Source organism: Schistocerca nitens, chromosome 3 (assembly GCF_023898315.1).
Source record: "Schistocerca nitens isolate TAMUIC-IGC-003100 chromosome 3, iqSchNite1.1, whole genome shotgun sequence".
Taxonomy (NCBI): Eukaryota; Metazoa; Arthropoda; class Insecta; order Orthoptera; family Acrididae; genus Schistocerca; species Schistocerca nitens.
The window spans coordinates 213,117,905-213,141,160 of record NC_064616.1 but is presented as its reverse complement, the minus strand read 5'-3'; the positions used below and the strand labels follow the sequence as shown (position 1 = coordinate 213,141,160).

The 23,256-nt window shown below is 40.5% G+C and overlaps 1 protein-coding gene across 1 annotated transcript in view; it reads left to right on the top strand.

Moving 5' to 3' along the window:
* Positions 1–1,564: 1,564 nt before the first annotated feature.
* Positions 1,565–23,256, top strand: part of LOC126249151 (RNA-binding protein with serine-rich domain 1-like) — a 56,457-nt gene continuing 34,765 nt past the window's right edge. The window contains exons 1-2 of the mRNA XM_049950806.1: positions 1,565–1,587; positions 6,257–6,412. Coding sequence (XP_049806763.1) covers positions 1,565–1,587; positions 6,257–6,412 — 179 coding nt within the window. The remainder of the gene's footprint in view (positions 1,588–6,256; positions 6,413–23,256) is intronic.

The window sequence follows — 23,256 nt, the reverse complement described above, 5'->3', positions numbered from 1 at the left end:
TGATGCCGGGTGTTGGCCCTGTGTGCCTCGGTCGTATGCAGTCCTGATTGTGGCGCTCACCTGCACGGCGCCAAACACGCATACGACCATCATTGGCACCAAGGCAGAAGCGACTCTCATCGCTGAAGACGACACGTCTCCATTCGTCCCTCCATTCACGCCTGTCGCGACACCACTGGAGGCGGGCTGCACGATGTTGGGGCGTGAGCGGAAGACGGCCTAACGGTGTGCGGGACCGTAGCCCAGCTTCATGGAGACGGTGGCGAATGGTCCTCGCCGATACCCCAGGAGCAACAGTGTCCCTAATTTTCTGGGAAGTGGCGGTGCGGTCCCCTACGGCACTGCGTAGGATCCTACGGTCTTGGCGTGCATCCGTGCGTCGCTGCGGTCCGGTCCCAGGTCGACGGGCACGTGCACCTTCCGCCGACCACTGGCGACAACATCGATGTACTGTGGAGACCTCACGCCCCACGTGTTGAGCAATTCGGCGGTACGTCCACCCGGCCTCCCGCATGCCCACTATACGCCCTCGCTCAAAGTCCGTCAACTGCACATACGGTTCACGTCCACGCTGTCGCGGCATGCTACCAGTGTTAAAGACTGCGATGGAGCTCCGTATGCCACGGCAAACTGGCTGACACTGACGGCGGCGGTGCACAAATGCTGCGCAGCTAGCGCCATTCGACGGCCAACACCGCGGTTTCTGGTGTGTCCGCTGTGCCGTGCGTGTGATCATTGCTTGTACAGCCCTCTCGCAGTGTCCGGAGCAAGTATGGTGGGTCTGACACACCGGTGTCAATGTGTTCTTTTTTCCATTTCCAGGAGTGTAGATCGTAGCGGCCAAACGTCAAAATATAGCACTTATTTACTTGGGAATGCGAAATAGTGTCGCTCTGCTTCCACTGTTAAAAACAATCTCGATATACTAGTTAGATTCCGTAAGCACCAAACTATGTTCTAAAGCCCACAGTACGTAAACTGGCAAGCGTCTACATTCTTCAGCGTAAACTTTTCATAGCATGCCCAGTGATTTATTTATTTGGGATGTATTACAATAACTATGGGCAATACCGGAAATAAAACCAATTGTGATGTGAGACTATAAGATGCCGATTTTTTATTATTTTTTTAATTTTTTTATTTATTTATTTTTTTATTTTTATTTTATTTATTTATTTATTTATTTATTTATTTATTTTTTTTTGCGAACAAGTTCCTCAAAATCAAACGGGAAAGACTGCATACCTGGCACAGAACATGTGCGAATCCCAATACATTGGTTTCAGACTTCGTACGCGCAAAGTAAGAGTTTCACTGAGAATCCATCTACAGAGGTGGATGTAGCTTTGGTTCATCTATATAAAGTAACTTTTTTGAGGCACATCGAATGAGTTATGACATTCCGCCACGCCTCCATTCGTGGCGACAAACGGATATGGCACGGACCACGAAGCAGCGCATTGTCGCCACGCCATCTCTTGTGAATTGCTCCATTCGTTGACATGAAAATGGCGCGAAATGCTGTCACTTCCGTTTCAGACTTCGTGTGGTGTAGACCCTAAAGATGGAAGAAAAACGTTGTTTCCCGTAAGTAGTACGTTTACAGTCTACGTACATGTTGTATGCGAATCATGGGTGTGCATAATGTGTGAGTGATCTGTAAGTATCAGAGGTTTGCTGAGTTGGCACAAATAAGGAAAAGAAACTTGCATAATGTACATGTTTAGCTCGTTTTGTAGCATTCCTCTTGTGAAGCACGTGATGCATTGTTGAGTCCCATTGCCACAATTTCTTGTCGTGGACCCTTTATGGCAGACCTCTTCGTTGTGCCAAGCAAATAATCGGGTGTACGTGTAGATTTGGTGTATGGAAAGCAGAAAGTTGAAAGTGGAATCATCTGCTGCGCTGCAGAAAGGACGTAATGTATGTAAATGAGGCAACATTGCTGAAGCGGTTTTTCAGAAAAGGTTTTACTTGAAGCGTAAAACATAAGACACCACATATTTTACATTAGCACATTTTTTATATATCCAATTGTTCTCAAACAATTGGTTAAAATTATGGGTTATTTCAAACCATGTCTCACATCACACCCTGATCATGGGTTGGTTATCATTTCGTTGTTGATCATATTTAGTAGAGTATCTCACTGCCGTTGTGTGAAGCATTTGCAGTGAATTAAGAGAGCGCTGCGATTGCTAATCTCAGGGAAGCACAAATTGCCAGTATGAAATTGTCATCGTATTTCGAAATGTGCCCCTCGACCATCTATAGAAGTGTTTCGAAATCTTTTGAATTCATCTGCAAGAAATTTCTTTATCCCATTGAAGAAGATGAAGCCCATGTCTTCGTGATCTCTAAAGGACCTAAATTTCGTTTTCACAAGTGCAGATTCATTTACCAGTCTTCTGTAGAAATTGAAAGTCTCCCACAAAATAATATAGCTTATTTTGCTCCACCACGCAAAGAATTGTGTTCGGACCTATGTTTGATACTAGGAAAGCAGAAAGCTGGAAGTTTAGTCTTCTGCTGTGATGGTGCCAAACTTTCTTAATATAAATGAAGCAGAGTTGTATCCCATTCTGAAGCAGACTGGCAGAAAACGTTTTACTTTATGGATAAAGAACTGAAAACCGCAGGTTTTGGGTTTGCATGTTTTTTTCACTGTACAGTTGGTCTGAAGAGATGGCACTCATTTGGGTGTCATTTAGGCGACCTGCTTGCCCCTAACCAATTGTCCAACCAGGGAAAGGGGGGCTACTGTGTAACGTGGAATTTGAACTTCATTTCATTTCTCTTCATCACTGAGAGGGGAAAGAAAGGTTAAGAAGCAGAGTGAAGAAAGAAAACCAACTGGATCCCAAATCTCTTTTTCCCACCACATGCTCTTCCACTAGACCACTGCATCATGTGCAAAGTTAGTTGGACTTGCTGCATTGTCAAGGAACAACTGCTGTCTCGAATTATAATGACTGTTTACAAGGTGACAATGGCGTCGTTTTCACAACATATATTTAATTCATCATAATTCAGACGATTTGTACGAAATATTTGTAAATTATGCACAACAACCTTCCTTTGAAATCAATGTATTTACTAGTGAAAATGGGATCAAAATCTCTACAGCCATTCCTGAGATTAGCCTGTACATACAGACAGATGCGAAAAGGTGGCTTACGTTTATGGATATAGGGAGGAGAAGAGATGGAGAAACTGATTGTACTTTTGATGCGACTGAATAGATATTTAAATAATATTTGAATTTCTTGTTTACTAACATCACTCCAACAATAGCACAGAGCATGATGTATATATTTCATGTATGTGGGGCTAGCAGCTATTATATTTCTGTGATCTGGTGCACTTTGCACTGTCACAGAACCATCTTAACCTCAAATGGTAACTGAAGCCATGTACACCTACTATCATACGAATGTTGTATATTGTTGTGTTTAACTCATATTGGACATTGTGTATGAGGCAGAGATGGGAATACAGCCAAACATTTTTGTGGAGAGGGGTGGGAAAATTCTGTACGTTAAGACCGAACGAGGTGTTGCAGTAGTTGGCACATTGGTCTCGCATTCAGTAGGATGACAGTTCAAATCCGAGTCTGGCATCCTTGATTTAGGTTTCCCGTGATTTCCCTAAATCGCTTCAGGCAAATGCCAGGATAGTTCCTTTGAAAGGGCACTGCCGATTTCCTTCTCCATCCCTCCCTAATCCGAGCTTGCGCTCCATCTCTAATGTCATTGTTGTCGATGGGACGTTAAACATTAATCTCCTCCTCCTCCTGTGAGTTCAGTAATTACATTGGACAATGAGAATTTTCAGCAGAAAGCCTCAACTCAACAAGCCTGTATTCAGTTCTTCCATTATTGCTTCCCAAAACAACAAAGAACTCCTTTTCAGATGTTTGTGTGTTTGATGAAGCCTGGAATTCAAACAGAAATAAGTGTCACAGTTGAATGGCCAGGAATGGTTATGCTGTTTCAGATAGAAATAGCATGCTCTTATCTACACAATAAATAGAACTGCAAGGGAATTCAGCTACCTTTTTAAGTTTTTAACCACTATGTTTTAAATTTATGTAAACCTTCAGAAACACTTGAATACTTGCTGTGAGTTTTTATAAAATTGTAGTTCAAGATAACACCAATTTTGAAATGAAATTTAAGGATTTGCTTTTGATCTTTTCATTAAGCACATTTTGCACATAATTTTTCTTCAGTGATGGAATACCAACTTTGTGACACAAATGCATTGTCATGCAATTACAGATTTATACGAGTATGCTGGAGTGCCAAAGAAACTGGTATAGGCATGCTTATCCAAAGTGAACAGACAGACTACGGCATTGCAGTCAGCAACACCTATATAAGGCAACAAGTGTCTGGCGCAGTTGTCAGATTGTTTACTGCTGCTACAATGGAAGATTATAAAGATTTAAGTGACCTTGAACGTAGTGCTACAGTTGGTGCATGGGCGATGGGACACAACATCTCCGAGGTAGTGAGAAATGGGCATTTTCCCATATGACATTTCACAAGTGTATCGTGAATATCAGGAATCCAGTAAAATATAAAATCTCCGACGTTGCTGCGATTGGAAAAATATCCTGCAAGAACGGGACCAACGATGACTGAAGAGAATTGTTCAAAGTGACAGATATGCAACCATTCCACAAATTGCCTCAGATTTCAATGCTGGACCATAAAAAGTGTTAGCATGTGAATCATTCATTGAAATATGATCGATACGGGCTCTTGGAGCTGAAGGCCCACTTGTGTACCCTTGATGACTGTGTGACACAAAGCTTTATGCCTTACCTAGGCCTGTCAACACCGACATTGGACTGTTGATGACTGGAAACATGTGTTACCTGGTCAGTGAAGTCGCGTTTCAAATTGTATCTAGCGGATGGACTTATGCAGCCTCATGAATCCATGGACCCTGCATATCAGCAGGGGAATGTTCAAGCTGGTGAAGGCTCTGTAATGGTGTGGGGCGTGTGCAGTAGGAGTGATATGGGATCCCTGATATGTCTATATATGATTCTGACCGGTGACACATACATAAGTATCCTGCCTGATCACCTGCATCCATTCATTTCCATTGTGCATTCCGACAGAATTGGGCAATTTCAGCAGGACAGTGTGACACCCCACACGTCCACAACTGCCACAGAGTGGCGCCAGGAACGCTCTTCTGAGTTTAAACACTTCCGCCTGGCACCAAACTTCCCAGTCATGAACGTTATTGAGCATATCTGGGATGCCTTGCAACATGCTATTCAGAAGATGTCTCCACCCCTTGTACTCTTACAGATTTATGGACAGCCCTGCAGGATTCATGGTGTCAGTTCCCTCCAGTGCTACTTCGCACATTAGTCGAGTCCATTCCACATCATTTTGTGGTACTTCTGCATGCTCATGGGAGCCCTACACGATATTAGGCAGGTGTACCAGTTTCTTTGGCTCTTCAGTGTAGACCCTACATCAAGCTGAATTACATGAAGAGTTCCAGATTCAGTTACCAAAATGTAATGTAAAATGTGACACAAGGAAGTGGTGGCATTAGTGTCTTTAAATAACTTTGCATTTTTGTGAAAATTAGTGACGTGTCCTGCATTTTAGTGTGAGACAGGTTAATGAGACAAGTCCTGGTATTTTAAGTTAAGAACTGTTGCCCTTGTACACTATGCAACATGGATGTGCTTTTTATGTGGTGCCCTGAAGTGAGTTGAGGCAAATGCTGCTTATGTCCTTTAATTTCTGCCTGAAAAATATGAGGCATGAGCAACATAAAAACACACATAACAAAATTTACATGATAGTCAACAGGTGGCTTAACACAATTTTCCCTCCTATTTGGATTAAGATAACAGAGCAGAAGCAGGAAGATTATCTATTGACATAAATAAACTAAATGTAAAATTCACATAAGAAAAATAAATAAATGGACTGGATTTCATGTGAGGCTAAGGTTAGGAAAGTAGAACTGTGTGAAACGAAAGTTGTGTAACTAAATATAGAAAAAAAGACCTGAAGTTGCTGAACTTAAATGTGGCAGTGAACTGAGAACCTTGATTGAACTCTTTCTTCTTCTCCAATTATTTCTACTTGAGCTTACAAAAGGTTAATGACAGTACAGTTATTTGAGTAGTAGTGGTGGTATGAGTGATGTGTTCTTTCAGTACAGCGGCTCATTTGTTTCTGTCTTCAAATTTTATGTGAATTTTTTTTTCAAAAAATAGGACTGCCCCCCACAGTATTGAGGCTGTGAGGAAAATGAAAGAGAGCCAGCTTCTGAGAGAGAAGATGGAAGGAAATGTAAATGAAAGAGACAAAGTGAGACGAAGGGAAGACACGAGAAAGCCACAACCAAATTTGGAAACTGTTGTTCACTCAAGGTAAGCTGTAATTAGCTTATATTTTTTCCTTCTTTCTTCTAGGTAATGATAAATTCAGTATTTATGCATATCCTCCTGACATTTCAATATAGGTCACGAGAGCCCACTGTAATCTTCTTTTGATGTTATACTGATACTTCAATCTGATTCCAAAAGTTTTTGTAGATTATGTTTATCGCTTTACATTTTGTCAAAATAGTTCACAGGTGAACTGCTGATTCATCAGCACACCTGTTGATGCCAACGTGGTCGTTCGCCAAAATACTGTGTGCGCTGGACACTGACATCCAGCAGCTCAGTCATGAACTATTCGGACATGAAGTATGCTCGGAGAAGCTGATAAATCACACTTTACATTCTACTGATGTCTGGCTTCTTTCTTTGACACAAATGTGTGGCAGTGGCAGTGCCCCACACTTTCACACTGGGAAACCCGCAACATTGAGACAGGAATTTACCAGATACTACAGAAAACTACCTGTGCTAATAATGGGAGTCTGCAACTTGTGGGTGACTCGGCCAGACAGTAATTGGAAGTGCTATTCAGTATGCAGTGACACAAATGAAACTGTATTTGAAAGTGTTTTTGTACCTCATGAAATGGTGATTCCGATACAAGAATGAAAACTTTGCAAATATACAACATGAGTAATAACAAACCAGGAGATGTGAACATTGGTGGCGCTCCATCATGAATTGCAAATTTAGGGCAGCTGAGAGCACAGGTGTAAGATATGCAATGGCAGTACCAGCTACATAATCACGAGCAACAAGAGCAGAAACAACTGCTGTATTTGCAGCCAGAATCCCTCCTGGGCCAAGTATGTCATCTACATCTACATGCATATGCTGCAAACCACCTTGAAGTGCATGGCAGAGGGTATGTCACATTATACCCATTATTAAAGCTTCTTCCTGTTCTATTCACATATGGAGTATAGGAAGTTAGGTTGTTTGAATGTCTCTGTGTGCGCTGTAATTTTTCTGATCTTATCCTCACAACCCCTATGTAAGCAATATGTAGGGGTTTGTTGTATATTCCTAGAGTTATCATTTAAAGCCTATTCTTTAAATTTTGCTAACAGACTTTCCCAGGATAGTTTTTGTCAGTTTCTTCAGTATCTCTGTGAAACTCTCCCATGGATCAAACAAACCTTAAACCATTTGTGCTGCCCTTTGCTGCATATGTTCCATATCACCTGTTAGTCCTATTTGGTACAGGTCTCACAAACCTCAGCAATATTCTACAAGGTGTGGCAGAAGCGACTAAGCAGTTTTAAGGAGCAATAAAAAGTAAATCTAGATGTATAGAGAAAAAATGTTTTTATTTTCTAAATTAGTATAATATACCATTTTACATTCATTTAGTTTTGAAAATAAAGTCCTCAATATGGCGGCCGTTAGCATCAATAAATCGTTGTAGACGATCCCTAAAGGTTTTAGCAGCTTTTGCACATATATTGCTGGGTATGCCATTCACTTCATAGATAATCCACTCTTTTAACACTGGTAGGGTGTGAGGACAGCTTTTGAAAACCTTTTTCTTCAGATACCCCAAAGAAATTAGTCACAAATGCTCATATCTGGTGACTGCGCATGCCACCCGACATCACCCCTCAAAGAGATGAGGTGTCCCGGAAACATTTCTCTGAGAACATCGAGTGAAATTCGAGCTGTCTGAGCAGTAGCTCCATTCTGTTGGAACCACAAGTTCCCCAGTAGATGTTCTTTGACAATTTCGTCCATTCTTGGTTGCAGAAAATTTTGCAACATTGAAACGTAACGTGGAATTCACTGTCACTCCTTCCTCAAAAAAGTAAGTGCCTACCACGGCAAGTTGTGATATGGCACATGATACTGTCACTTTAGGAGAATGTTGTGGTCTTTCATGAATAATCCGTGGGTTATTTTCAGCCCAGGAATGAAACTTTTGCTTATTCACACACATACTAAGATGAAAATGTGCCTCGTCACTATTGAAGAAAGCTGCACTCAGAGGGGTCTGAGTCTGAGGAAGCATTTGCTCACACAGATTTTGATGGTTGGCATAGTCTGCTGGGTGTAATAATTGAGCAATCATTATCTTGTAATGATAGAACTTCAAATCACATTGCAGAATCCTTCTCAAACTGCGGTCTGAAATCCCCAATGCAACAGCATGTCTTCGAGTAGAAAGTTATGGCGATTGTTGAACTGCTGTTCTCACCTGCTGCACATTTTCTGACGTTCTGATGGATCTGTGTTAGCCATGTCTGCTACCAGTTTTGGCCAATTGCCTTACCCTTCAGATATCCCCAAAGAAAGTAGTCACAAATGCTCAAATCTGGTGACCACGCAGGCCACCCGACACCGTGCCTCAAAGAGATGAGGTGTCTCAGAAACATTCTCATCCGCTGCACAATTTCTGGCATTCTGATGAATCTGTGTTGACCATGTGTATCTATTCTTATTGTGCTACCAGTTTCGTTCAACTGCCATATCCAGGACTGATTTGTGTTTGCATTAGGAATGGCATTGTTGCGTGGAATGTTGAATTATTGCCGTAAAGCTCATTGTGTAGCTATCACAGATGTGTTGTTTTCCTAATAAACATGAATGCCAAAACCACGATGTGCACTGGTCCAGACCATGTTGGTTACTGAAATGCGGCCAATTGAATGAACAAAGTTGGACCTTGTGCAACTGCCTACACTCACCACAGTCCCACCAGTAATAGGTAGAAACTGCTTTGTCTGTTCTGCCACACTTTGTAGAACTGGCTGCACGAGTGGTTTGTTAGCAGTCTACTTTGTAGACTGATTGCACTAACCTAGTATTCTAACTTTAAACAAGAAGACTACCACCTGCTTTACTCACAAATGAGCGTGTGTGATCATTCCATTTCATATTCCCACAAGGTGTTACACTATGGTATTTGGATAAGTTGGTTAATTATAACAGGGATGGACTGATATTATAGTCATAGGATGCTACCTCTTTTTTGCATAGTTTTACATTTCTGAACATTTAAAGCAAGTTGCCACTCTTTGCACCACTTTTAAATCTTATCAAGATATCATAAGAAACACCACAAGTAGTAACAGACATCACCAAAACAGTATGGTGATAAACTTTCTTTGGGCTAGCAAACCTGGTTGCAACTAACCCAACAACAAAGCAGGACACTAGATGTGAGACCAGTCACAGTAACAACAGACTGCCTGCAGTGATAATGCCAGTCAGCTACAGCTGCATTGTTTAAGGCATCCAGGTGCAGAAGTGCATTGTATAACTTTCAAAGTAGAGATTCTCTGGACTGACTGAGGAGACTATGGTTCAGTTATGTCAAGAAGCATTTTGCTGGTGACAGCATAACCCAGGATACAATGAAATATAATCACAATGTGGCATCATCTTTGAAGTGAACAAAAGGATCACGAAATACCAAGCAACAGACTGATATAAGTGACGGAAGAAAGAGATTGTGTGGCAGCTATCAGCCACACGCATGTAATGGTTGCAGCAGCTGCTGAACTAGTAGTGGCTAAGAGACAGAAAACCATCTTAGTTCCTGTCTCATCTTTGCCTGTTGGTGAGTTCAGAAGTGCCCAGCATCCCTGTACTCCACACAGATGATGCTAGCAATGTGCTGCACCTTATTGTGAATATGATATGAAATAGAGCTAACAAGCTCTAGGAGAATGTGAAGGATGGATAAGCCCACTGTTAGCCCACAGGGAAAGGGAGTGTCTTGCTTCTCATTGACCATCAATGTACAATCCTCACTTTCAACAGACTGGGAAAAATGTTACTGCCATAGCCAGAACATTCAGTGTAGCTCACCATACTCCAGGTCAAGAAATGTGAGTAGCAGAGTCCTGTATCTTTGATCTCTTTGCAGCAGAAGATTTCTCCAGTGAAAAATCTGAATCTAAGCTTGTGGAGGGCTTTCGAGTGATGGTCTATCATTGCTGATACACTCACATAATTGCATTCCAGGTTTTCTTTTCTTCTATGATCTCAAACTAGACATGCTGAATTGTTGTGTCCCGGACTGAAAAACTTCAGCATGAATGACCGGCCAGCTAATTCAGTGCAGTGATCCGACCATGCATTCACTTACAAGACTGCCTCTTAATGGGGTGTTAGTCTATTATGCTATGCATCCACTGTGTGTGTGTGTGTGTGTGTGTGTGTGTGTGTGTGTGTGTGTGCGGGCATGTGCACATGCATGCGTGCATGCGTGCTGTGTGTCAGACCTCCCACATCATTCAACAGTGTACTGTCTTCTGTGTACCATGGTATGTTGATCCTGACAAATTTTGAATAACCTTGTTGGAATTTGCCACGGTGGTTCAAATAAGAAAAACACAGTCATTGGAAAGCACATGAGCTTTGCTGCTTCACTTGGTTGTTGGCTATGCCATGAATATAGAGCACTGAGTGACCAGACAATTTTGAGACTCCGGTCCATTGTGACACACAGGAGATTTCATATGGTATCTTTCCAGTTGTACTGAATGTTTCAGTGCCTACAATCAGATTTCAGTGGCCCCAAAGGATAAACACAAAATGGTTATGACAATACCATTTGGAGTGTTTGCGTTACCCTACATGTTGTACGTGTTGCACAACACTGCTCAGACATTTCAAAGATTTCATGAAATAGAGCTAAGTGGCATAGACTACACTGATAATATGCTGGTGGTGTCATCTTTGACAGAAGAATATGAACATCACCTCTGAGAAGTTTTCTTCTGCATCATTGATTACAGAATACTACTGAATCCCACGAAGAGCATTATGGAAGTGAACTGCATTGAATTCAAAATATCTGCTGCCTGCTCATGCCCACTTCTGGAGTGGGACATCACCCTGGGCCCAAAGATAGTGTGAGAAGTGTGTTGATACCTAGGCATCAGAAACTTCTATTGCTGCCTTATACTTCATGCTGTGAAGTCCAGGTTCCACTCCACATGGTTCTGAGGCAAATCTGGCGTGGGTTGCATTGCTTGACCATCCTGATTCAGAATCCCCCTTGGTGATCATTTCAAAAGGTTTATCCGATTCTGTGTGTGCAGTTGTGCAGCAGAGAAGTCTTCCGAAGTAAGAGTGATTTCAGGTGTGCCACAGGGGAGTGTTGTAGGAACATTGCTATTCACATTATATATAAATGACCTTGTGGTTAACATCGGAAGTTCACTGAGGCTTTTTGTGGATGATGCTGTAGTATATCGAGAGGTTGTAACAATGGAAAATTGTACTGAAATACAAGAGGATCTGCAACAAATTGGCACATGGTGCAGGGAATGGCAATTGAATCTCAATGTAGACAAGTGTAATGTGCTACGAATACACAGAAAGAAAGATCCTTTATCATTTAGCTACAATATAGCAGGTCAGCAACTGGAAGCTGTTAATTCCATAAATTATCTGAGAGTAAGCATTAGGAGTGAGTTAAAATGGAATGACCATATAAAATTCATCATCGGTAAAACAGATGCCAGACTGAGATTCATTGGAAGAATCCTAAGGAAATGCAGTCCGAAAACAAAGGAAGTAGGTTACAGTACACTTGTTCGCCCACTGCTTGAATACTGCTCACTGGTGTGGGATCCATACCAGATAGGGTTGATAGAAGAGATAGAGAAGATCCAACGGAGAGCAGCGTGTTTCATTACAGGATCATTAAGTAATCACGAAAGCGTTACAGAGATGATAGATAAACTCCAGTGGAAGACTCTACAAGAGAGACGCTCAGTAGCTTGGTACAGGCTTTTGTTAAAGTTTCGAGAACATACCTTCACTGAGGAGTCAAGCAGTATATTGCTCCATCCTGTGTATATCCATGACAATAAAATCAGAGAGATTAGAGCCCACACAGAGGCATACCAACAATCTTCCTCTCCACGAACAGTACGAGACTGGAATAGAAGGGAAAACCGATAGAGGTACTCAAGGTACCCTCCGCCACACACACACAGGTGCCTTGTAGAGTATGGATGTAGATATAGATGTAGAATGTCAATGAATGCAGTGGAAACTATAGATTTTTCTCCAAAAATTTGACAGAAAAACAATGCTCTTGGCTACCACCCTATTTTCAGAGCTCCTGGCTATCCATGAGGCTAGAACTTATTTCTGTTTTATCGTCAAAGGCTACGTTTTGCACATATATGCACAACTGATATTCTTATTTTAGAAGCTCTGCCTATCCAGCTAAAACCATCTGAACTGAATTTTGTTACCCAGTTCACAACTGATATTTTGCCTTTCATTGGTGCTGAAAATGTGGTGGTGATCTGCCCAGGGATGGCCCAGTATTCCAGGGAATAAATTCCAATGAACTGGCAATGATAACACAGAACAGAAGTACCTAGGTTGAGGACTCTCGGCTGTACAATTGGAGCATGTGACACCGCCAGACACCAATGTAGCAGTGTACTGTGACAAAACCATTAGTCCAGTCAGTGAAGGAAAATTAGGGGAAAAAATCATGTAATCACAGTGCTAGGAGTGTTATGTACAAAATATTAAAAATCCAAACTGGTGGAGTGTGAGTGTTTGAGTGGAGGTTGGTTTGAAGGTTATTTTTTTTATAATTATCTTGAGTAATCAAAAACCATAGCTAAAATGTTTCCCAGCACAAGTTTAACTTACTTTAAATTTTCTACAGAAAAGGTCCTATACATTTGTTCTCAAGGACTCATAGGTTCTGCATCCAGGGGATGGAGAAATCACATATTATTAAAAATATTGTTCTAACAGTACCTAGGTTAAAAACAAATGTTAATGTCTGTACCACATCTAAATGCAGTAGAGCCCTATTAAGGGATAAATTGCGTTCTGGAGGTGTAACAGGGTGGAGGAGGAGATGTGTGGTGTAGAAAAGTGAAGGAAGGATGGTCACTAGCTTGTGTTCATACAGCTCCGTCTTTCATAGGTGTACAAGATGAAGGTCGAGTAGGTGACCATCCACTCTGTCTATCCAACTACATCACAAGAAGCAACTACAGGGTGTTTCACAAAGTTATATGGGCCCTCCACAGTGCATAGTGCACAGACATGTCTGGGGAGTGTTTATTTTGCACAAAATGAGTTAACACTACATGGAATGCAGATTTGAGTTACTAGTAACACTAATGCAGTAATGCATATTTACAGAATCTACATAAATCTCTGCATAATCTGTGCAAGAGGAGAAATAGATTGTCATCCTGCACAGCTGCTGTAGCATCGTTCCTCACCATGAATGCTGCTCAATTTTCAGTTTAACACACAGGCTGTAAATCACCAGCATTTTCTGTTCAAATGGTTCAGATGGCTCTAAGCACTATGGGACTTAGCATCTGAGGTCATCAGTCCCTTAAACCTAACCGAAGTACATCACACGCATCCATGTCCGAGGTAGGATTCGAACCTGCGACCATAGCAGCAGCACGGTATTGGACTGAAACACCTAGAACCACTCGACCGCAGCGGACGGCAGCATTTTCTGTCCGGTTCTCTAATGTGAGTAGCAAAATACCTTCACTGATACTGTGTTTACAAAGTGGAGTCATTTATCTGTTTATAAAGTACTTATTTGTGGTTATTAAGTGAGCTATTATGTAAAAAAAAAGCTCAGCAGCTGATGCTGTCAACTCTCTACCACACTGAAGAGTTCTTTTCAAGTCTAACATGCTGTCAATTTCTATTTGACAATGTTTTTTCATTCTCTCCACCATTTCTGCCAAAATATCAAGAAATCCAGCATGCTTAAATTATCTCAATCTGCAACATAAGTAGTAGTGGTAGTAGTAGTAATAGTAGTAGTAGTTTATTCATCCAGCAACAATGTACATACGTTGGTGCTATAGAACTTCAGGTATTTCAACATAAGCAGCAGATTTCTGTTCTAGACCTGAATATGATCAGGCCAACTCCACCAGATATATTCTCACCTGTCTTTGAAGGTACACTGTACATGTGTGGTAAGTGGCTCGACTCAGTGCAGTCCTTTCTACAATTGCCAGTGATTCCTGAATAGAAAAGATTTATGCAGTCTACCAGCAACACAATTAATGGTAAGAGAAGTGCAACAACTTCTTGTTCATTCAGTAATTCAATACCAAATGACGTAAACACAATTCCTTGGTTTTACAATAAGCTGTCAATAACAGACAGCAGCAATGTGTCACATTTACCAATTCAATCCTGTTGTCACCAACACTACATAAGTTACTGACAAAAATCACACTACTCATTAAACACTTAGGAAATAAGTATAAACACAAGCTCAGTGGAGTTATTGTGTCCACTCGCATAAGAGTAGTGGTCAGGAAATGCTGGTGAGATATAATTAGTTTGTAGACTGAAAAGTGAGCAGAACTTATGGTATGGGAAGCTCCCATTCCAGCAAGAACACTACAGCTGCCATACAGTATAACTAAAAATCAATTTGTCCTCTGGCAGTATAGAACAGTGTGCAGAGATTTACATAGTTTTTACCCATGTATGTTACTTGCATTAGTATTATTAATAACGCAAATCTGCATTCCATGTAGTGTAAAAGCCTTTCGTGCAAAATAAACATGCCCTGGTCATGTTTATGCAATGCATCACCAGTGATTTGTAAGGCATGTTGTATAGTGTCTGTATAACATTGTGAAACATCCTGTAGTTGCTTCTTGTGACATAGTGGGGGAGTTAGAGTGGGGAATCACATGCTCGACCTTCAGTTTGAAAACCTGTGAAGGAGGGCTGTGCACGAACACAATCTGGCGACCTACCTTACCTTGCTCTTTCATCCCACATAACTTCCCCCTCCACCCTGTTACACCACTGGAACAAAATTTATCCCTTAATATGGCTCTACTACATTCAGATGTCTTGCATACATTCAGTATTTGATATTTGTTTTGACTCACTTCATTTAAAGATAAATATTAATTTTACACTGCTAGAACAAGATTTTTAATAATCTGCAATTTTTCCATTTCCTGAATGCAGAAACTATTAGTCCTAGAGAAAAAACGTATAGGAAATTTAATGTAGTTTAATTGTGTATAGGGAAACATTTTTGCTAGAAGCCGTAGTTTTAGAGTTGTTTGAGAAAAACATAAAAAAGTGACCTGTGCAAAAATTTGCGACTACTCAATTTTTCCCCAGTTGACGCACCCCATCACTAAGCAATTGCGTATTTGAATCCTTGTACTGACTAAATTTTCCAGGCATCCATGTTATGAAGGCACTGCTGATAACACTTTTAATGGCTCGAAGTGCTAAAAGACTAGTGGTTGTGGACTCAGATATGCACCAAATGCCAGAAGTACAATATGACACACCATGTGCTCATGTGCTATCACCACTTGGAAACTTCCTTACTCCCAATACACAGTTTGCACACCAGCATGTGGATCTCATCTGCTCGCTTACCTTGCACCACAACAAATGAGTCATTTTTGTTTTAAAAGATCTGACAACAATGAAACTTTTTTTTGCCCCCTGGGGTCCATTATATAAGACTTTGGATCTCCTTTACCTAGGCCACATAGAATGGAGTGTCATTATACTGATTCCTCAGGTTAAAGGGTAAAAAGGAAATCACATCCATCAGTTGATGTAAATCAACATACCTGAGTGCTGCATTGCCAGCCACTATTGCTTGGGCTTGCATGCAACCATTACCGCCCACCCAGCATCTCATCTGGCAGCTGCCACACATCCAGACAGATGGCACTCTCTGCCATATGGCAAGAGAAGAGGGTACAATTCTGTTGACACAATACAGATGATGAGGTTTATTCCATCTGGATCCACAATCGATTTCATAAAATGAAATTATCTTTTGTTTCTCCCTACATGGTGATTGTGTGGTAATTTCAGAACATCACACTTCTTTCACATTGCAAGGAACTGGCAACAAAGGTGCAGTGATGTATCAGGTACTATGGTAGACTGTGAACACCATTCTGCACCTAATTGCTCAGTCTGTAGCTGTAAGCACTAATCTGTAAGCAGTTACACAATTAAAACCATGTGCTACCATATATAGTGAAAGCATTTTTGTACCACGAGTCCATCTCACATCTGCTTTGTGTGGTTGTATATAGATACATTTACATTTTTGTTGGTGAATCTAATGACAAACAAATCCTTAACATTGCTATATGTTTCACTTTTCAGTTTCCTCTTTCTTTCTTTCTTCGTATGTGTCTTCCTGTCCTATACTCTGTTTCCTCTTTAACATTCTTATGTTGAGATTTTACTTGTTCTGAACCATAGTTACCATTTCTGTTGTCTTTAATACTCTGCGGGAAAAAATGCAAAATCATCCAAATTGCCCTCTAGGGCAGGGTCACTTTATTGACAAGTGATGTGAAAGGTAGTATATCATTGTAGAAGTGTCTGATAGCAAATTCAGACGAAAAGTAACACATATGTCACGGTAAAGGATGCCCAAACTGTCACATCAGTACACAGAGTAGACCCTCTGGTGGCAATGCAGACATGTATTTTCACATGAAAACCATCACAAGGGTACTAAGTGGCATCCTGCGATAGATTCTTCCGAGCATGTGGCACTTTTTGCTGTAATTTGGCAGTGGCAGTTGCTTGCTCTGGAGAATCAGTTAGGTGTCACTTCATCATGTCCCACACTTGTTCAGATGGTGAGAGATCTGGGAATTTGCTTGCCAGGGCAGTTGCTGTACAGTGCAAAGAGTGTGTTGTGTAATAGCAGCCGTATGTGAACACGTGTTTTCCTGCTGAAAACCCACATCCCTTTTGTGTCAAAGAACTGGCAATAGCATGGTGATAACAACCTGTGCAGTATAGTGTGCACCAGTTTCTTTAACCTTCAGAAACACCAAATGTGACTGCGAGTTGTAAGTGATGACCTCCACACCACACCATGATACTTGGGGTGGGACTGTGTCAAGGGGGTGAATGCACTCGTGAATAGGCTGCTCAACTGGTCTCAGCCATATTCTCATACAGACAGAACCTGGATAGTCACTGAAGACAACAAAGCACCATACCATTCTCTAGTCAACACTTTCTGCAAGCAAATGTTTCCCAGTGGTCCTTGATGACACGACAGATGCAACATGTGGCCAAATTTCATCCTTGGATGATGTGTGGTCACCCAGCCTCACACAATCCATCGATCTTGACATGTATCTGCACTATGCACACATCCAGAACCTGGTCTACAGAGCACTACTGAAAGCAGACTCACCAGTGATACATTGCGCCCAACAAGTGTAGCAATCCATCAATATGTTTGTTCATCTTCCCCAGTCTGAAGTGGGAACCCATTCAAATGGCTGGAGTAGTTCAACAGGAGTGCGTATTCATCAGTGGGGCATGATCATACCCTGTAATGACTGTTGCTAACACTGTTCACCTCTACACTCAACATAGTTACTGCCCGCAGAGTCAAATCTGAAAATGCATGAACAGATTTTTGATTATATCTTTTCCTTCCATGCCAGTTTAATCTGACAATTAAAACAGTCCAGAATAATTGGTTTCTGAAATAACCAATTTTCATTTTTTTGTTTCTATTATTTCCTGTAATAAATGTAGAAGTCAAACAAAGAATGAAATATTTTGACTATCCAAGTTTCCTCATACATAGGATCAAAATATTAATTTAAATAGGCAAATAAAAGAATTCACCATTCACTGTTTTTCTCGAAAAGAGGTAAGTGATTGAATATTACAAAAAGAAGATCACCAGTATTCTCGTATCGATAAAAATTTTTCGAAACTGCTCAAAACTCATGTTGTAATTGGAGATCATACCACTGTTTGGACATTTCAAATAGTCAGCGCTGAAGGGTGATAACTGAGATTGAAGAGCAGACAAAGGCATATTATGTAGATAGAGGCAGTGGATCATATACTTTCTGTTTTTATTGTATACTATGATTGAGTTGTGTTAAGTCTGTAATATAATACTGTTACCATAATTTACTTCCTCTTTTATTATTTCATAGAAATGACGGACAAATCTTCAATCTTGTAAAGCATAAGAAGCACTGTACCTCATTGCTACATCAATTAGAAAAGATATATCTAGATTGGGGTTGGTGTCGTTCTGAAATTCAGTGGATGCCTGATGACAACAGTGAAATTACCGTATAGCCCATGTGGGGACAAATCTTGCACACAGCACATACAAGCATATCTTAAGCCACGTCACAAAACAACAGGAAGTTATTGTATCAGAAATGCTGTATTGATTCATGTGCCACATGGTTCATACTCATTTCTGTCAGCATTGTTATTAAAATAGCACTGATCATTTTTCCCATTTTTATAACAAGACAATATTTCAAAACAATACAATTTCTATGAATAAAAATTACTCCACTTTTAAAAAATATTTTATTTAAAAACGAAAAATTTTAGTGCTGCTGCTATGGATAATTGATATTTTGATTTTGTAAAAAATAGAAAAAGACACTTGCTATATCTGAGACCAAGCAAATACCAAAAAATATTTGTTGTTCAGAATGTCAGTTTTAACTGGTTGGTTTTTCCCATTCCGGCACTGAACAGCATCCTTGAGGCAGTTGTATTGTTCTAGACAGTGTATTTTTCTCTATTCTTGCCTTTGGTAATGCAACATATAACTGCATTCCTTCTTCTAGGGAGTTGAGGCAAGTAGTCATGTTTCCTGTCTTCCTTGCCTCTACTCCATTTTGCAGCATGTTGTGTTTAGTAAGGTTCAGTGGGCATCATGTTAACACTCCATTTGAGCTATAAATATATTCAAGACATTGAACTCCATGTATAACGTGTAAGTATTTGGACAGTATAATATGGACATGGCAAGAAAAAAGGGTGTTTAGTTGGAAAAGGGATGCACATTATGAGATGGATTAGGAAAGATTGTGGTAGAGTGTTGCACATAGGTGTGTACCAGAAAGTGGCAGGTACTGAAAGACGAGCAGAAACATTGAGGAAAAAAGTACAGTGAAAAGGGGTAAAGTGCTACTAAAGAGGGAGTACAAAACTAATAGTTAAAATGTGAGCCTGGAGTGGTTGCAGGATGACGGATTGGGGTGATAACAGGAGAGAGCATGGAGGCAGGTTGAGAACAGGTACTAATGCAAATTTAGTCTGTGAGGATCAGTCGTGTCTCATTAGTATACATTTCGGGCATTCACAAATTACTAGTCTGAGATCAACTTGAAAGTGTGAAACATTATGTCTTGTGTAACAGTTATGCTTATGAACAAATTTATGCAACTGCAGCCACAGCCTATAACAATAATAACAGTAACATGCATAATTTGTCTGCCTAAAGAAAGCATTGTTTTTGTGAATGTTTGTTGTTTAACTAAGTAGTGTCTAGAGTAAGAATGAAGTAATGTGTAAGCTTTTGCTACTCTCCATTCTGTCAGCCAAATATTAATATTTCTAAAGTACTATCACACACCAAGTCCCATTTTCTGAAGCATGAAAATGGTATAATTTCTTCTTATGAAATGCCTTGTTCTTCCACATAGTCCACACAAAAGTTAATATTCGTATACATTACACTGCAGAGAAGGTACATGTTAAATAGAGAAAGCTGTACTGCAGCATGACTGATTCTACCTATTTGTAAAGAAAATCCATGTACCCGTTTTTCAGTTGCTCAGATGTCTTCATCACTCTATGGTTGATGTCTTTATTATCATTCACAACCGTTGTCTCAATTGCAGGCATTGCCAATACTGAAAGCCAATTCTCTGTCCTTGTGTTTTGAAGTAAGGCTTTTATGCTTTGTTGAGAAACAATGTCCAGGTCTAACTGTTGTTAAAGGAGTTTTTATAATTATTTTCATTAGTTCACTGAACTCTGGAAATGTGTGTAGACCCAAGTTGTTCTCTAGTAGAAGCTGAAACATTTCAACAACACCACCTGCTTGTTGAAAGTCTTGTCTGCTGTAGAGTTAATCTAGCTCTGTTCTCAGTTGTGCCTTCAATAACTATGAGTAAATTTTAACAGTAACATCAAGTTCTCTCTGGAATGCTGGAGAACTTAGAAAAAAAATCTAGCAGATTTGTTTATAGATGCAGCTCTTTGCAGGATAAGATTAAGTTGATAAGGATAGCAGTGGATATAATAAGCCACAGGATATACCTGCTTAATTCTTGCCTGAACACTGTTAATGCCTCTGCTCATAACAGCAGCACTGTCACAGCATTGTGAGATCACCTTTTCATTCTATGAATCAACATGCTTTTGCAATTCATAATGTATCATTCTAAATAACATCTCAGCATCCTGAGCATCAGGCTTAAAAAAGCCTCAAAATCTCTCCACAACAGAACCACAAAATTCATATCTATACACAGTCACCAGTTGTTGCCTGGTAGACACATTCATTGTTTTGTCCACAATTATAGCCAAATAATGCACACTTAAAATTTCTTACATTATTACACTACTGGCCATTAAAATTGCTACACCAAGAAGAACTGCAGATGATAAACAAGTATTCATTGGACAAATATATTTACTAGAACTGACATGTGTTTACATTTTCACGCAATTTGGGTGCATAGATCCTGAGATATCAGTACCCAGATCAACCACCTCTGGCCATAATAACGGCCTTGAAACACCTGGGCATTGAGGCAAACAGAGCTTGGATGGTGTGTACAGGTACAGCTGCACATGCGGCTTCAACACGATACCACAGATCATCAAGAATAGTGACTGGTGTATTGTGACGAGCCAGTTGCTCGGCCACCATTGACCAGACGTTTTCAATTGGTGAGAGATCTGGATAATGTGCTGGCCAGAGCAGCAGTCGAACATTTTCTGTATCCAGAAAGGCCTGTACAGGACATGCAACATGCAGTCATGCATTATCCTGCTGAAATGTAGGGTTTCGCATGGATCGAATGAAGGGTAGAGCCACGGGTCGTAACACATCTGAAATGTAATGTCCACTGTTCAAAGTGCCGTCAATGCAACCAAGAGGTGACCGAGACGTGTAACCGATGGCACCCCATACCATCAGGCCGGGTGATACGCCAGTATGGCGATGATGAATACACGCTTCCAATGTGCATTCACCGCTATGTCGCCAAACACGGATGCGTCCATCATGATGCTGTAAACAGAACCTGGATTCATCCGAAAAAATGACGTTTTGCTATTCATGCACCCAGGTTCGTCATTGAAAACACCATCACAGGCGCTCCTGTCTGTGATGCAGTGTCAAGGGTAACCGCAGCCATGGTCTCCGAGCTGATAGTCCATGCTGCTGCAAACATCGTCGAACTGTTCGTGCAGGTGGTTGTTGTCTTGCAAACGTCCCCATCTGTTGACTCAGGGATCGAGACATGGCTACACGATCCATTACACCCATGCAGATAAGATTCCTGTCATCTCGACTGCTAGTGATACGAGGCCGTTGGGATCCAGCACGGCGTTCCGTATTACCATCCTGAACCCACCGATTCCATATTCTGCTAACAGTCATTGGATCTCAACCAACGTGAGCAGCAATACGATAAACCACAATTGTGATAGGCTACAATCTGACCTTTATCAAAGTTGGAAACATGATGGTACGCATTTCTCCTCCTTACATGAGGCATCACAACAACGTTTCACCAGGAAACACCGGACAACTGCTGTTTGTGTATGAGAAATCGGTTGGAAACTTTCCTCATGTCAGCATGTTGTAGGTGTCGCCACTGGCACCAACCTTGTGTGAATGGTCTGAAAAGCTAATCATTTGCATATCACAGCATCTTCTTACTGTCGGTTAAATTTCACGTCTGTAGCATGTCATCTTTGTGGTGTAGCAATTTTAATGGCCAGTAGTGTATTTCTTTGCATACAGTTAGTACATAGTGCAGAAGTTCGTTTTGAACTGTTTTGGATGTACTGTTAAACACAGAGCAGTTTTTTAATTTTACAAGCCCATGAAACACTCACATGTTTTCTGAATCTTATCTTTCATTGTAATCACATTAAGCTAATTCAAACGCCTTGCAAAATTTTTTGCAGTCTATTAACATGGAGAGGATGCTGATAAGTCTGTTCCTATCCACTTGCAATTATTTCATGAGGCCACTCGAATAATAAACAGTCATGAAAACACACTTGACCTCTTAACAACAAATAATCCTGAGCTAATTACGAACATCGAAGTGGGTACAGGGATTAGGGAATCTAGGTTTGTCATAGCGAGACTGAATACCATAACTCCCAAAGCCACAAAATACAAATGAAAAATATATCTATTCAAAAACTCAGATAAAAATACACTTGATGCCTACCTGAGAACAGTCTCCACTTTTTCCAGATTAACAATGTGAGTGTATACCAGCTGTGACTTGAATTCAAAGAAATAGTATTGACTGCAATTGAGAGATTTATACCAAATAAATTAACAAACCACAGAGCTGATCCCCCATAGTACACATAAAAGCTCAGAACATTGTTGCAGGAACAATGAAGAAAGCATGTCAAATTTAAAGAAATGAAAAATCCCCAAGATTGACAATCTTTTGCAGAAACTTGAAATTTAGGGCATACTTCAGTCTGAGATGCTTATAATAGTTTCCACAACAAAGGTTTGTCTCAAAAACATAAGAGAAAATCCAAAGAGATCCTGGTCGTATGTAAGGTATACTAGTGGCAAGACACAATCAATGCCTTCTCTATGCAATGCAATGGCAATATTGTCAATGACAGTGCTGCTTGAGCAATGTTTCTAAACACAGTCTTCTGAGATTCCTTCATGTAACAAGATGAAGTAAATATTCCAGAATTCAAATGAAGAACTGCTACCAAAATGAGTAATATAGAAGTAGATATCCTCAGAGTAGTGAAGCAAGTTAAATAACTTAATAAAAGCTTGTGTT